Source organism: Lagopus muta, unplaced genomic scaffold (genome assembly GCF_023343835.1).
Source record: "Lagopus muta isolate bLagMut1 unplaced genomic scaffold, bLagMut1 primary scaffold_147, whole genome shotgun sequence".
Classification (NCBI taxonomy): domain Eukaryota; kingdom Metazoa; phylum Chordata; class Aves; order Galliformes; family Phasianidae; genus Lagopus; species Lagopus muta.
Window position 1 is genome coordinate 42,401 of NW_026040198.1, and position 14,828 is coordinate 57,228.

General features: G+C 65.0%; 1 protein-coding gene across 1 annotated transcript; it reads left to right on the forward strand.

Annotated features, from left to right (window-relative positions):
• Positions 1-389: 389 nt before the first annotated feature.
• On the forward strand, positions 390-14,824 carry LOC125687674 (collagen alpha-1(I) chain-like; the record flags this gene model as incomplete). The annotated part of the gene is given in 50 exon segments (XM_048932885.1): positions 390-611; positions 2,137-2,331; positions 2,438-2,472; positions 2,604-2,639; positions 2,734-2,790; positions 2,792-2,827; positions 2,929-2,997; positions 3,989-4,033; positions 4,323-4,376; positions 4,491-4,544; positions 4,653-4,706; positions 4,812-4,865; positions 5,017-5,070; positions 5,202-5,246; positions 5,451-5,504; positions 5,594-5,638; positions 5,790-5,843; positions 6,053-6,151; positions 6,244-6,288; positions 6,377-6,475; positions 6,744-6,797; positions 6,884-6,991; positions 7,153-7,206; positions 7,291-7,389; positions 7,508-7,561; positions 7,644-7,742; positions 7,949-8,002; positions 9,585-9,638; positions 9,734-9,787; positions 9,883-9,936; positions 10,050-10,094; positions 10,182-10,220; positions 10,222-10,281; positions 10,407-10,514; positions 10,754-10,861; positions 10,974-11,027; positions 11,128-11,181; positions 11,273-11,380; positions 11,463-11,516; positions 11,852-11,905; positions 12,104-12,265; positions 12,375-12,482; positions 12,570-12,677; positions 12,797-12,850; positions 12,951-13,058; positions 13,268-13,321; positions 13,416-13,523; positions 13,617-13,670; positions 13,789-13,896; positions 13,979-14,824. Coding segments are annotated over 50 exon segments (4,344 nt in total), but the record flags the coding sequence as incomplete, so codon positions are not given.
• Positions 14,825-14,828: the final 4 nt, after the last annotated feature.

Consider the following 14,828-nt stretch of genomic DNA (forward strand, 5'->3'; position numbering starts at 1 on the left):
GCTTTGGGGTCCCCATCTCGGATAGTTTGGGGTCCCCACCTCAACCACTTTGGCGTCCTTAATCCAGGTGCTTTGGGGTCCCCATCTCAACTCTTTTGGGGTCCCCATTCCAGACCCTTCGGTGTCCCCATCCCAAACACTTTGAGGTTCCCCATTCCAAGCGCTTCGGGATCCAATCCTCTTTGGGTTCCCCATCCCAACTTCTTCGGGGTCCCCATCCCACCCCTCTCTCCCCGCTCTGGGGGGTGCCATGTATGCGTGTGCAGACTGGGGGGGGATGGGGGGGACGGCGGGTCCCTTCCTATTGGCTGAGGGGCCGTCCAAAATCCCCCGTGCGCTCCCGCGCAGGCTATGATGGGTCCCACCTCTCGGCGCCGCCGGACCGTATATAAGGGCAGGGCGGAGCGGTGGGAAGGCAGTAGGAAGTTTCTGCTGGGGTCTGGATTGGAGCTGCGGAGTGAGATCGGCCCTGAATGACCCGACCTTAAGACAAAGAGCCCCAAAGAGTCTACATGTCTAATATTTAGACATGTTCAGCTTTGTGGATTCTCGGTTACTGCTGTTGATAGCAGCGACTGTACTACTCACCCGCGGGCAAGGAGAAGAGGACAGTAAGTAGCGGGCGGAGGGATGGGGTGGAGAGGGGGGTGCGTCCCGTGGGGGAGAAGAGAAGGAAAATGGAGTTAAATAGGGGTGAATCGGGCTGGGGGAGGAGTGGGGTGCGTGGGGTGTGTGGGGCTGCGGCCAAGAGGAGGAGGTGGGCAGAAGGGTGGAGGGAGAGGGGAGAGGAGGTGGGATATGGGGAGAGCGAGGAGAGGGGGGAGCGGGGAGAGGGAGGAGAGGGGAGAAGGGGCCCGGCCCCCGGCTCTGCGAAAGCCATCAGGAAAGAATTAGAAAAGTCTCAGATGATTCATAAGGAAAACGTTCCGGCCGCCCCATAGCGCTGCCCAGACATCGGGGAGGGGGGGAGCGGAGCGTCCCGTCCGTCTGTGGGGTGCAGCGTGGGGTGGGTGGGGGTCACAAATGGGGTCAATGTGCGCCCTGAGAGCCGCGCTGCTGCCGCTGCGGAGATGGGGCTGGCAGTGGGGGTGGCAGTGGGGTGGCAGTGGGGTGGTGCCAGGCTGCGCCGCGTTGCTCCGAGCATCGGCCGTTCGCAGGGCTTCGGTTCTGTGTGGCTTTATGGGTTTTGTGGCTCTTTTGGGGGCCGTTTCCCTCCTGGGCCCATTCCCACCCGCTGTGCCGCCCTCCTTTGGCTCGGCGCGTTGTGCAACGCCTGCAGCTCCGCGGGCAGCTTTGCACTTTGCTGTTCCATTCGTTGTGTGGGGCTCCATCCTGCATTTCTGAGGGGTGACATTTCACCCTTGTTTTTTAGGGGCGGCAGCGCTCTGCTTTTTTTGGGGTCAGCTTTGCAGTTTGGGGTTGGTGTTGTTGCATTGTCGGAGCTGGCGATGTCGCGTTGTTGGCGGCGTCGATTTTGCATTTCTTTGCGTTTTGCCCTCACATTTTTATTTTTATTTTTATTTTTTATTTTCCAAGAGGGGGGGGGGGACACACAGGACAGGACGGGGGGACACAGCACGACATCTTGCTTTCATTTCATTTCTTTCATTTCATTTTTCGGCCTTTTGATTCTCTCCAAGCAACTTCGTTACAGAGCTTCTCCCCTTTTCCCCCTTTGCCATCGCGCAGCGGTGCGGCCCCACAACCTCCCCCCTCTTCCCGGCCCCCCCCCGGGCTCCGCTATGGGGCCGCCCCACTCTCTGGCAGCCGCCCCACACTCGGCAGCTCCCACATCTGGCCCCATCCCGCCTCATCCCGGCTCTAATTTCAGCCCAGACGAGGGGGGGATCCCCCGATCCCGGCACCGCCCCGCACCCCCCCCCCCCTCCCCGCTATTTTCCTTGGCCCCCGGCTTCGGGACGCGGCTGCCGGACGGGGGTTTTGTTTAAATTCCAGACTAAGTGGGAAGAGCCGATGGCGGCGGTGCTTTTCCCGTGTCACAGAGCCGGGTTGATGAGAACCAGATGAAGGGAGAACGGCGCTGCCGAGCGGGAGCGCTGCGGGGCGGGGGGGGAGCGCAGCCTTTCCTCACCGACTCCCCCCTGTACCCCCTTCCCCCCCCCCCCCCAACATCAGTCCAGACCGGGAGCTGCGTCCAGGACGGGCTGACGTACAACGATAAGGATGTGTGGAAACCCGAACCGTGCCAGATCTGCGTCTGCGACAGCGGCAACATCCTCTGCGACGAGGTGATCTGCGAGGACACCTCCGACTGCCCCAACGCCGAAATCCCCTTCGGAGAATGCTGCCCCATCTGCCCCGATGTCGACGGTACCGCTCCCCCCCCCCCCCCCCGGCTCCCATCCCTCCCTGCCCCTCTCCGGGGTGCTTTTGGGGGGGTTGCCCCCCATCTCAACACAGCTCCTTCCTCCCGCAGCCTCCCCCGTCTATCCAGAGAGTGCTGGAGTAGAGGTAACCACCGCCGCCTCCAAACCCTTTGGCTGCCCCCCAAACCCCCCCCCCCCCGGATCCCCCTTTGGGATCATATTAGGGGACCGCATTACGGGATCATAACCGCCCCCCCCCTCACCTTTCCCCTACAGGGTCCTAAAGGAGACACCGGCCCCAGAGGAGACAGGGTTTGTACCCCAGGCACCCGGCCCTATACACACCCACACCGGCTGCCCCACTGCTGCTCACTCCCTCTCCCCCCCCCCCTCCTCCCCCCCATAGGGACTCCCCGGCCCCCCTGGCAGAGATGGCATCCCTGGACAGCCTGGCCTCCCAGGACCCCCCAGGCCCTCCAGGACCTCCAGGCCTCGGCGGAGTGAGTATGGGGGGGTCCTCATCAGCACAACCCATGGCTGGGGTTTCCTTCTGTCCTTCCCCCCCTTCCTGCTCAGCCCTTTTTCTCCCTCTGCCCCACAGAACTTCGCTCCTCAAATGTCTTACGGATATGATGAGAAATCGGGTGGCATGGCGGTGCCCGGCCCCATGGTGAGTGGGGGGCTGGGGGTGCAGGTGGGGTGTGGGGGGAGGGAGGTGGGGGCTGCGGGGCCGTCAGTGATGGGGACAGGGATGGGGTGGCAGTGGGGACAGGGATGGGGTGGCAATGAGGATGGGGTGGCAATGGGAACAGGTGGAGTGGCAAGGGGAAAGGGATGGGGTGTTAATGGGGTCAGGGATGGGGGTGACAAGGGGAGCGGGGACGGGATGTTAATGGGGACGGAAATGGGGTGGCAATGGGGACAGTGATGAGGTGGTGCTGGGAACAGGGATGGGGTGGCCATGGGGTCAGGTGGAATGGAAAGGGGAAGAGGGATGGGGGGTGGCAATGGGGACAACAAGGGGTGGTGACAGGGAAAGGGACTGGGTAACAACATGGGCATCAGTAAGGTGGGAATGGGGGCAGGGATAGGATGGCAATGGGGACAAGAAGGGGTGACGATGGGGTCAGCAAGGGGATGGTGACTGGGAAAGGGGCTGGGTAGCAATGGAGAGGTGAATAGGGTAGGATTGCAGACAGGGATGGAGTGGCAATGGGGACAAGAAGGGGTGGTGATGGGGACAGAGATGAGGATGGGTGCCGGTGGGACAAGGATGGAGTGGAGATGGGGGTGGGAAATGGGTAGCAATAAGGACACCAGAGGGGTAGCAATGGGACAGGGATGGGGTGGCAATGGAAAGAGGGATTGGGCTGGTATGGGGACATCAGAAAGGCAGCAGCGGGGGTGACAATAAGGCAGCAGTAAAACAGAGACTGAAATAGGTGCAGGGGACAGAGATGTGAGGGGGGCAAGAGGGACATCAGCAGGGCGGTAAGGAGCCAAGGTGCTGGGGATGGGTGTAGGATGGCGCTGGGACAGAAATGGGGTGGCAGTGGAGACGTCAGTGGGGCAGGAATGGGGTGGGGATGGGGTGCAGCAACGGGACAAGGATGGGGTGGGGGGTGGCACGCGCTCAGCTCTGTCTCCTTGTTCCCCCCCAGGGCCCTGCTGGACCCCGTGGTCTCCCTGGCCCTCCTGGTGCTCCTGTGAGTATCTCCTCCTCCTCTTCCTCCTCCTCCTCCTCCTCAGCTCATTTTTGGGGCCAAGCCCCCCAGGGACCCTTTGGTGTGGGTGCCCTTGGTGGCAGGGGGTGGGCACAGGTTGGATGAGGGCAGGATGCAGCATCCCCCCCCCCCCACCATGCATAAGGAAGCCCACAGTGATGGGGATCCACATGGGGTGGGGGGGTCTGAACTCATCATTGGGGTCTTCAGACCCAGCTTTCCCTTTCTCTGACCCATTTTTCCCCCTTCTTTTCCCCCCACTGAACCACAGGGCCCTCAAGGTTTCCAAGGTCCCCCTGGTGAACCCGGCGAGCCCGGTGCCTCCGTAAGTGCAGGAACTGCAGCTGTGCCCCCCAACCCCCAGCACTGCTGGCAGGGGGCAGCAATGGGGAGCCTTGCACCCCACAGCCCCCCCCCACACCCCTTTCTTATCTCCTAGGGACCCATGGGCCCCCGCGGCCCCGCTGGCCCCCCTGGCAAGAACGGCGATGATGTAAGTGGCAGTGGGTCGGACCCCCCCTGTCTGGTGGCACTGACCCCCTTCTTCCCCCCAGGGCTCAGCGCTGTGGGGCTGTGCCACCAACCGTGTCCTTGTCTATAGGGTGAAGCTGGCAAACCCGGCCGTCCTGGCGAGCGTGGACCCCCTGGCCCCCAGGTGAGGCTCCCCCCATGGTTGGGGGGCCCACGGCGTGCACAGCACACAAGGGATGGGGGCACGGGGACCCGTGGCTCTGTGTCACCCCACGGCCTTTCCTTGTAGGGCGCACGCGGTCTCCCTGGAACTGCTGGTCTGCCGGGCATGAAGGGACACAGAGTGAGTTCTGCATCCCCCCATGAGATGTGGGGCGAACTGAGAGCACCCCCAAGCCGGGGAAACCCCCGTGGAACCCCAACACCCAGCCAATGAGTTGGGGGGGGTGGGGGGTTGGAGGCACTGACGCTGACCCCCCTCCTCTGCCCCCCAGGGCTTCAGTGGTTTGGATGGTGCCAAGGGTGAGCCCGGCCCCGCTGGTCCCAAGGTGAGCAGAGCTGCTGGAGCAGCTCACCCAGCCACCCACCCCCACTGTGGGGTCCGGCTGCTGCCACTTTGGGGCAGAAAACCCCAATTTTTGTATTTGCATATTATTATTATTATTATTTGTTGTCCTAGGGTGAGCCTGGCAGCCCTGGAGAGAACGGCGCTCCTGGGCAGATGGTGAGTGCTGGGTGGGTGCTGGGTGGGTGCTGGGTGGGTGCTGGGAGACACAGTGAAGGGGGGGGGACACGGTGCCCCCTGAGGGGCTGCATCCCCAGGGGAGGTGGGGGGAGGGGGGCTTAGCAACGAGAGCATCATTGGGGGCAGGGGGCACAGAGATGCTAAAGGGAAAGCAGCCCACCCTGACCCTTCTGTCCTCCGCAGGGTCCTCGCGGTCTTCCGGGCGAGAGAGGCCGCCCCGGTCCATCCGGTCCCGCTGTGAGTATTGGGGAACCCGGGGCTCGGACCCCCCCGGCACCCCATCGCGCCCCCCATCGCTGCAGCTCACGGCCGCCTCTCTCCCTCAGGGCGCTCGCGGTAACGACGGTGCTCCCGGTGCTGCCGGTCCTCCTGTGAGTGCCCCCAACCCTCCGAGCTCCCCACGGCCCGGCCTGGGAGGGGGGGTCTCCTGCGAAGGGTCCCCATCCCAGAGCCGCGCTTCCCGGTAAGCCCGATGCGCCGCGCTGTTCTCGTCTGACGCATCCGTCCTCTCCCCCCACTTAGGGCCCAACCGGTCCCGCGGGTCCCCCCGGCTTCCCCGGCGCTGCTGGCGCTAAGGTAAGACCTCCGCCCCTCGGCCGCGGCCCCACAGCCCGGCTGGGGGTTTGGGGGGAGGTGGGATGGGGGATTTCCTCCCCCGTGCTCCGCAGCGCCCGTCGGTGGCCAACAGGGCCGGCACCGCCAACGGCTGCGCTGCGCGGAAAGGAGGAGCGGTGCGGCTGCGGGCGGCCCGGCCCTGACTCTTCCTCCCTCCTCTTCCTCCCCAGGGCGAAACAGGTCCCCAAGGTGCTCGCGGTAGCGAAGGTCCCCAAGGCGCCCGTGGCGAACCCGGTCCCCCCGGCCCAGCTGGCGCTGCCGGTCCCGCCGTGAGTGCCCCCCGACGGCGTCCCGCCCTTCAGCCTCACGTCCCTCGGGCTCCCACGTAACCCTTCCTCTTCCTCCTCTTTCTCTCCACCAGGGTAACCCCGGTGCCGACGGTCAACCCGGTGCCAAAGGTGCTACGGTGAGTTGTTGGTGCGGCGCCACGCTGCCGCACGCGGTTCCCGGTTCGGGGGTCCCTCGCCCTCACCGCCCCCCTGCCTGTCCCTCAGGGCGCTCCTGGCATCGCCGGTGCCCCCGGCTTCCCCGGTGCTCGCGGTCCCTCCGGACCCCAAGGTCCCAGCGGTGCCCCCGGACCCAAAGGGAACAGCGTGAGTACCCCCGCATCCCCCCTGCATCCCTCCTCCCGCCCTGTGGTGGGCTCTCAGCCCTTCGTTCCAGCGCTGGGATGGAGATGGGGCACCGAGGCGATGGCGTTGCGATGGCTCCATCCTTTGGTCCATCGGTGCACCGCCCCACCGGGCGCATCTCCGCACCCCCACGGCACTACGAGCTGCCAGCACCGGGGCTGGGGGGGCTCAGCACCCCCTCCCCGCTCCCACCAACACGGTTCTGAGCATCTCCCCTCCTCTTTCCCAGGGCGAACCCGGCGCTCCAGGCAACAAAGGTGACACCGGAGCCAAAGGCGAACCCGTAAGTGTCCCCAGGAGCCACCGACGCTCAGCGCAGCCCCAGCTCAGCGTCTCCTCGCGGCCGCTCACCCCGCTCTCCCCCCGCAGGGTCCCGCTGGTGTTCAAGGCCCCCCCGGCCCCGCCGGTGAGGAAGGCAAGAGAGGAGCTCGTGGAGAGCCCGGCCCTGCTGGGCTGCCCGGTCCTGCAGGAGAACGGGTGAGTCCGCCTTGTCCTCCCCCCGGCTTCAGCCCGATGGAAACGCCGATGGCATCCCACGCACCTCGAGGTTTCCTTGGAGCATCTCGGCTGCTCGGCCCCACGGCTGTGCCCCATAGGGTCCCCCCACCCCGCTCTGACCGTTCTCCCATCCCTCGCAGGGCGCTCCCGGTAGCCGCGGTTTCCCCGGTGCTGACGGCATCGCCGGTCCCAAGGTGGGTTTTTCTTTCCTTCCTGCGTGAGCGCAGCTCTGCGCCCCCTCCCCATCCCGGATCTCCATAACCTCCCTTCTCTCTCAGGGTCCCCCCGGAGAGCGCGGTTCCCCCGGTGCCGTCGGCCCCAAAGGATCCCCCGGTGAAGCCGGACGCCCCGGAGAACCCGGTCTCCCCGGTGCCAAGGTGAGCGCGGCGGGGGCACCGTGCGGCGGGCAGAGCCAACGGCCGGCCCTGCCCACGTCCACCCCCAAAGCCCCCCCCCGAGCCCCGTGCCTTAACCCGGCCCTAACGCTCCTCCCAGGGTCTGACTGGAAGCCCCGGCAGCCCCGGTCCCGACGGCAAAACCGGACCCCCGGTAAGTAACCCCTATAGACCCCCCCCTCCTCGCCCCATAACCGTGCAGTTCACTGACGGGTTCTTTGCTCTCCCCACCTCAGGGTCCCGCTGGTCAAGATGGCCGCCCCGGCCCCCCCGGCCCCCCCGGAGCCAGAGGTCAAGCTGGTGTGATGGGTTTCCCCGGTCCCAAAGGTGCTGCGGTGAGTGCGCATGGATGGGGGGCTCAAATGGGGGGGGGGGGGGTTGGTCTGCCCACAGGTTTGGGGTGCACGAGGTGCACAGGATTTCATGTCAGATCTGTGGCACAGGTCTCACAGAGCCCCACAATTGGGGGGGGGGTCAGGGGGGTCCATCCCACGGTGCTGTGATTTTGACGCCCATCTCACCCCACTCCTCTTGCTTTTAGGGTGAGCCTGGCAAACCCGGTGAGAGAGGAGCTCCCGGCCCCCCTGGTGCTGTTGTGAGTATTGCTGGGGGCAGATCTATGGGGCCAGAAAACCCCAAATGGGGATTGGGAACAGCAGCTCTGGTGGCCATCGGTGCAGGCTGGAAGCTGCCAGCAGCTCAGGATCCAGGGCAGCAGGGAGGAGACGTGGCAGGAATCTCCTTCCAGGGATGCCACAGTTCTGTCCTGCCCCACACCTCGCTCATAGCACGGCCCCATAGACTCATAGCACAGCCCCATAGGCTCACAGTGCACAGCCCCATAGGCTCATAGCACAGCCCCATAGGCTCCCACTACAGCCCCATAGGCTCCCACTACAGCCCCATAGGCTCCCACTACAGCCCTATAGGCTCCCACTACAGCCCTATAGGCTCGCAGCATGTGGCCCTATAGGCTCAATGCACAGCCCCATAGGCTCACAGTGCACAGCCCCACAGGCTCATAGCACAGCCCCATAGGCTCCCACTAAAGCCCTATAGGCTCACAGTGCACAGCCCCATAGGCTCACAGTGCACGGCCCCACAGGCTCATAGCACAGCCCCATAGGCTCCCACTACAGCCCTATAGCCTCGCAGCACGTGGCCCTATAGGCTCACTGCACAGCCCCATAGGCTCACGCTGTAGCCCTGCAGGTTCACAGCGTGCGGCCCCCATCAGCTCGCAGCACAGCCCCACAAGTTCACAAAAGTTCTTGGCCCTATGGACTCGCAGCACAGCCCCATAAGCTTACAGCACACAGCCCCATAGGCTCACAGTGCGCAGCCCCACAGGCTCAATGCACAGCCCCACAGACTCACAGCACACAGCCCCATAATCTCACAGTCTTGCACAGCCCCATAGATTTACAGCACAGCCCCATGGGCTCACAGTGCAGCCCCATAACCTCACAGTACAGCACAGCCCCATAGATTTACAGTGCACGGCCCCATGGGCTCACAGCACGGCTCCATAAACTGACAGTGTATGAATCTATGGGGCTCACAGCCCCATAGGCTCACAGTGCACAGCCCCATAGACTCACAGCCCCATAGGCTCACAGCTCTCTGTCCCATAGACTCACAGCTCAGCCCCATAGACTCACAGTGCACAGCCCCATAGGCTCACAGCTCTCTGCCCCATAGGCTCACAGCTCAGCCCCATAGACTCAGCCCTGTAGGTTCACAGCTCAACCCCATAAGTTCTGAGCTCTCTGTCCCATAGACTCACAGCTCAGCCCCATAGACTCACAGTGCACAGCCCCATAGGCTCACAGCTCTCTGTCCCATAGGCTCACAGCTCAGCCCCATAGGCTCACAGTGCACAGCCCCATAGATTCACAGCCCCATAGGCTCACAGTGCACAGCCCTATAGACTCACAGCCCCATAAGTTCACAGCTCAGCCCCATAAGTTCTGAGATCTCTGTCCCATAGACTTACAGCTCAACCCCATAGGCTCACAGCTCTCTGCCCCGTAGGCTCACAGTGCACAGCCCCATAGGCTCACAGCTCAGCCCCATAGGCTCACAGCTCAGCCCTATAGACTCACAGCTCTCTGCCCCACGCGCTCCCAGCACCCATGGGTGCACGCAGTGCTCTGAGCCCCTCCTCCCCCCCTTAGGGTGCTGCTGGTAAGGATGGTGAAGCCGGTGCCCAGGGTCCCCCTGGCCCCACTGTGAGTATCCGTGTCCCCCCCCCATGCACTACTGATGCAGTGGGTGCTCCGCCGCCCCCCAACCCCCCCCCTCACTCTTCTCCCCCCTCCTGCAGGGTCCCGCTGGAGAGAGAGGTGAACAAGGTCCCGCCGGAGCCCCCGGCTTCCAGGTGAGGGGACGACGACACCTCGTGGTGACAGCGGTGCCACCCCCCCTTTGCACCCCACATTCTCACCCCCCATCTCTCCCCTTTCTCCCCTGCAGGGTCTGCCCGGCCCTGCTGGCCCCCCAGGAGAGGCTGGCAAACCTGGTGAGCAGGTGAGTGCCCCATCACCATCCCTACGGACATCAGCCCGAGTCGGTGCCTCAATGCGCCACCCCATAACCTCCACCCCATAACCTCCACCCCATAACCTCCATCCCATCCATAGGGTGTCCCCGGAGATGCCGGTGCCCCCGGTCCCGCCGGTGCCAGGGTGAGTTGAAGCCCCACAGCCCCCCTTCTTCCCCCCCCCCCCCCTTGCTCCGAACGGCCGCGCTCAGCTCCTCTCCTCCTCCTGCAGGGTGAGAGAGGTTTCCCCGGTGAGCGCGGTGTCCAGGGCCCCCCCCGGCCCCCAGGGTCCTCGTGGTGCTAACGGTGCTCCCGGAAACGATGGTGCTAAGGTGGGTATGGGGGGGTTCTGCTTTTTGGGGGGTGGAAGGAGGTTGGGGTGGCTCCGAACGCGGCTCTCTCTTGCAGAGACGGCGCTGATTTCTCACTAACCTCCATCGCTGTGTTTCTTCCCCAGGGTGACGCCGGTGCTCCCGGTGCCCCCGGAAACCAAGGCCCCCCCGGGTTGCAGGGGATGCCCGGAGAACGCGGTGCTGCCGGCCTGCCAGGCGCCAAGGGTGACAGAGTGCGTGTCCCCCCCCCCTCCCCTTCTCCCAATGCCCCCCATTCACCCTCTGCCTGCAGCCCCCTCCCCTCCCACAGCCGCTCACCGCCTGGAGGGGCATCCCAGCATGGCTCTTCCCTGAGCCGAGGGGATGGGGGGGGGGGGGTTGTGGTCCTTATGGGTCCTTATGGGGCGCAGAGCAGTGGGACGCTCCGGGCCGTACCCACAGGTGACCCTCTGTGCCTTCTCCCCCCACGCAGGGTGACCCCGGTCCCAAAGGTGCTGACGGTGCTCCTGGCAAAGATGGTCTCCGCGGTCTGACCGGCCCCATTGGCCCCCCCGGCCCCGCTGGTGCTCCCGGTGACAAGGTGGGGACGTCTTTCATCTGCACGCTATGGGGAGGTGTCCCCGCGTCCCACACCGACCCCATAATGCTGCTCTGACCTCACGGCCTTCTCTCCTCTTCCTCCCCTCTGTCAGGGTGAAGCTGGCCCCCCCGGCCCTGCTGGGCCCACTGGTGCCCGTGGTGCTCCTGTAAGTGTCTGCAACACCGCATGGCTCAGCCCTGCTGCCATCCTTGCCCACCCCATCCCTGATGTGACGGCCGTTATCCCTCTTTTCCCCCCTCCTTTAGGGTGACCGTGGTGAGCCCGGCCCCCCCGGTCCTGCTGGATTTGCTGGCCCTCCTGTAAGTGTCCTTGCAGATGCTCTCCCCCCCCCCCCCGGATTTCCCCCACCCCACACTTCACCCCCGCTCACCCCAATGCTCTGTCCCATAGGGTGCCGATGGCCAGCCTGGTGCTAAAGGTGAAACTGGGGATGCTGGAGCCAAAGGTGACGCTGGTCCCCCTGGCCCTGCTGGCCCCACTGGTGCTCCCGGCCCTGCCGTAAGTCCCCCCCCCCAGGTGCCCCCCAAGGAGAACCTCCACAGTGTTGCTCACCCCTCTTTTCCTCCCCCCTCAACTGCAGGGTGCTGTTGGTGCTCCTGGTCCCAAAGGCGCTCGTGGAAGCGCTGGACCCCCTGTAAGTATATGGATTTTGTGGGGGGGGGGTTGCACGGCTCCCCGGGTTGGGGGGAGATGGGTGTGTGCACCCATGGGTGGCTCAGCCCCTCCTGCATCTCGCCCCCAAACTATGGGAGCTGTTTGGGCCGGTAACATCATGCGTGGGGATGGGGGCCGGTCCCATGAGGGGGGTGGGAGGTGCAGTGGGTGAAGACGGCTCGTTTCTCCCACCTCCCCCCCAAATTCAAAGCTGTACCCCCCCGTGGGGTGAGCGCCTCCCTCCTGGCCGCTGGTCCTGGTGGTGCCCCCATGTTCCGTGCAGCCCCCCCTGACCGCAGCGTTTCTCCCTTGCAGGGTGCTACTGGTTTCCCTGGTGCTGCTGGAAGAGTCGGTCCCCCCGGCCCCTCCGTAAGTGCTGCGCCCCACAGCAGCGGCGGGACGGGGGGTGTGGGGGGGCCGCTGGCACCGTGCTGTTGTGTGGATGCCGGGCAGAGCTCCAGGCAGCTCCACGTGGTCACCGTGACCCATTTGGCACCGGACGCCGCTGGCACCGCGCAGCCACCCTGCGGGGGGGTCTGACTGCATCACCCCCCCCCCCTTACCCAGGGTAACATCGGCCTTCCCGGCCCCCCCGGCCCCAGCGGTAAGGAAGGTGGCAAAGGACCCCGTGGTGAGACCGGCCCCGCTGGCCGCCCCGGTGAACCTGGCCCTGCTGGCCCCCCCGGACCCCCTGGCGAGAAAGGCTCCCCCGGCGCTGACGGTCCCATTGTAAGTCACCCCACAGCGTGACCCCTCCACGGACACCAGGCCGTGTCACCCCGTGGTTCTGCCCTCCATCTGGAGGTGCCCACATTGAGGTGCTGCTCGTCCCCCCCAGGGCGCTCCCGGCACCCCCGGACCCCAAGGTATCGCCGGTCAGCGCGGTGTCGTCGGTCTCCCAGGACAGCGAGGTGAAAGAGGCTTCCCCGGCCTGCCCGGCCCCTCTGTGAGTACCCCCGTGGGACCCCCCAGCTCACCGTGTGGCTGATGGGTGCTCCTGGTGTCCGACGCCTCTGCGCTCTCTTCTCCATAGGGTGAACCCGGCAAGCAGGGTCCCTCAGGTTCCCCTGGTGAACGCGGTCCTCCCGGCCCCATGGGCCCCCCTGGCCTCGCTGGTCCCCCTGGTGAAGCTGGCCGTGAGGTAGGGTGAAGGCTGGATGTGCTCGTGGCACCCGTGGGTGCTGGGCTCAGCGATGGGTCCCCCCTTCGTTAGCATCCTCATCCTAACGAGGGGCTTCGGGGGGTCTTGCTGTCCCATAGGGTGCTCCCGGTGCTGAAGGTGCCCCCGGTCGTGACGGTGCTGCTGGTCCCAAGGTGAGTGCCCAGGGGTGGGGTGCTGGGTTGGGGTGGTGAGGCTGTGCTGATCCACGCTTATGTCTGCTCTGCCTCCTCCTCTTCCTCTTCCTCCTCTCAGGGTGACCGTGGTGAGACCGGCCCTGCCGGCCCCCCTGGTGCTCCCGGTGCCCCCGGTGCCCCCGGCCCCGTCGGTCCTGCTGGCAAAAATGGAGATCGTGGTGAGACCGTAAGTGCTGCTCTGCTCATGGAGAGCCCCATCCGCTCCCTCCCAGCCCCAGTTCTCCATCTGAGCACTGAGGTTTGGGTCAGAACTGTCCCTGCGCTCGGATCCCGGCACAGGAGGGGGCTGCCCACCGGGGGGAGGCGACCCTTCGTCCCACTTGGGGTTGTTGCTGTGGGACGATGCTCTGACCATCCCCTTCCCTCCTGTCCCAGGGCCCCGCTGGTCCCGCCGGCCCCCCTGGTCCCGCTGGTGCTCGTGGTCCTGCTGTAAGTTGGTGCCCCCCTCCTCTGTCCTTCGTCCTTCCTCGTCCCCATGGACGTGGGGCTCTTCGGGTTGTGCTCAGCTCATCTCCTCCCATAGGGTCCCCAAGGTCCTCGTGGTGACAAAGGCGAAACCGGTGAACAGGGTGACAGAGGCATGAAGGGCCACAGAGGCTTCTCCGGTCTCCAGGGCCCACCTGGTCCTCCTGTAAGTGCCACCAGGTGTGGGGATGGCAGCAGCGGGTGCTGCCCCACGTCCTGAGATGCTCACAGCACTTTCTCTCTGCCCCGCTTTGCACAGGGCGCTCCTGGTGAACAAGGTCCTTCTGGTGCTTCTGGTCCCGCCGGTCCACGTGTAAGTCCCCAACGCACAGACATCCATCCAGGGCTGAGCATCGTGGGGCCGCACAGGGGACGCGTCCCCCCACGGCGCTGGGGTCCCATCTGTGCTCATCACCTCTCCTCTCCCATAGGGTCCTCCTGGTTCCGCCGGTGCCGCCGGCAAAGACGGTCTCAACGGTCTGCCCGGCCCCATCGGCCCCCCCGGCCCCCGCGGTCGCACCGGTGAAGTCGGCCCTGTTGTACGTATCCACCCCACCGCCGCTGCCCACCCGGATCTGCTGCCTTCGCTCCACTCTCACCACCCTCCTCCTCCTCCTGCAGGGTCCCCCCGGCCCTCCTGGCCCCCCAGGTCCTCCCGGCCCCCCCAGCGGTGGCTTCGACTTCAGCTTCCTGCCTCAGCCACCCCAAGAGAAGGCGCACGACGGCGGCCGCTACTACCGAGCTGACGATGCCAACGTGATGCGCGACCGCGACCTGGAGGTGGACACCACCCTGAAGAGCCTCAGCCAACAGATCGAGAACATCCGCAGCCCCGAAGGCACCCGCAAGAACCCAGCACGCACCTGCCGGGACCTGAAGATGTGCCACGGCGACTGGAAGAGCGGTCAGTGCCCCCCAGGGTCCTCCTCAGCTCCATCCCTCCTGGATGCTCCCACCTCCATCCCTCCTATCTGCCCTTCACCTCCGTCCCTCCGTCTTCATCACCCACGGATCTTCGCCTCCGTCTTTCCCACCCACCCCTCACCTCCTGGATGCTCTCACCCACCCCCTCCGTCTCTCACGGCTCTTCCTCACCTTCATCCTTCCATCCTCCCCCTCTCACGGCTGTTCCTTATTTATCCCTCCGTATTCCATCTCCCACGGCCATTTCTCACCTCCTTTCTCCATCTCTCATGGTTTTTCCTCCCATTTTGCACCTCTCACGGCTTCTCACTTCTTATTTCTCCATCCTCTGTTCCTTGTGGTTGCCTCGCTTCCGTCCTCATCCCTATGGACTGTTCCTCTCCCCATCCCCGTGCCCAGTGGCTGCTCCTCACCTCCATCCCCATCCTCTGTTCCTCCCCTTTACCTCCATCCCCATCTCTTATTTCTCTTCTGACCTCTACCCCCGCTTTCCATCACTTCCCCTCACCTCTGTCCCCATCTCCTCTTCCTCCCCTTTACCTCCATC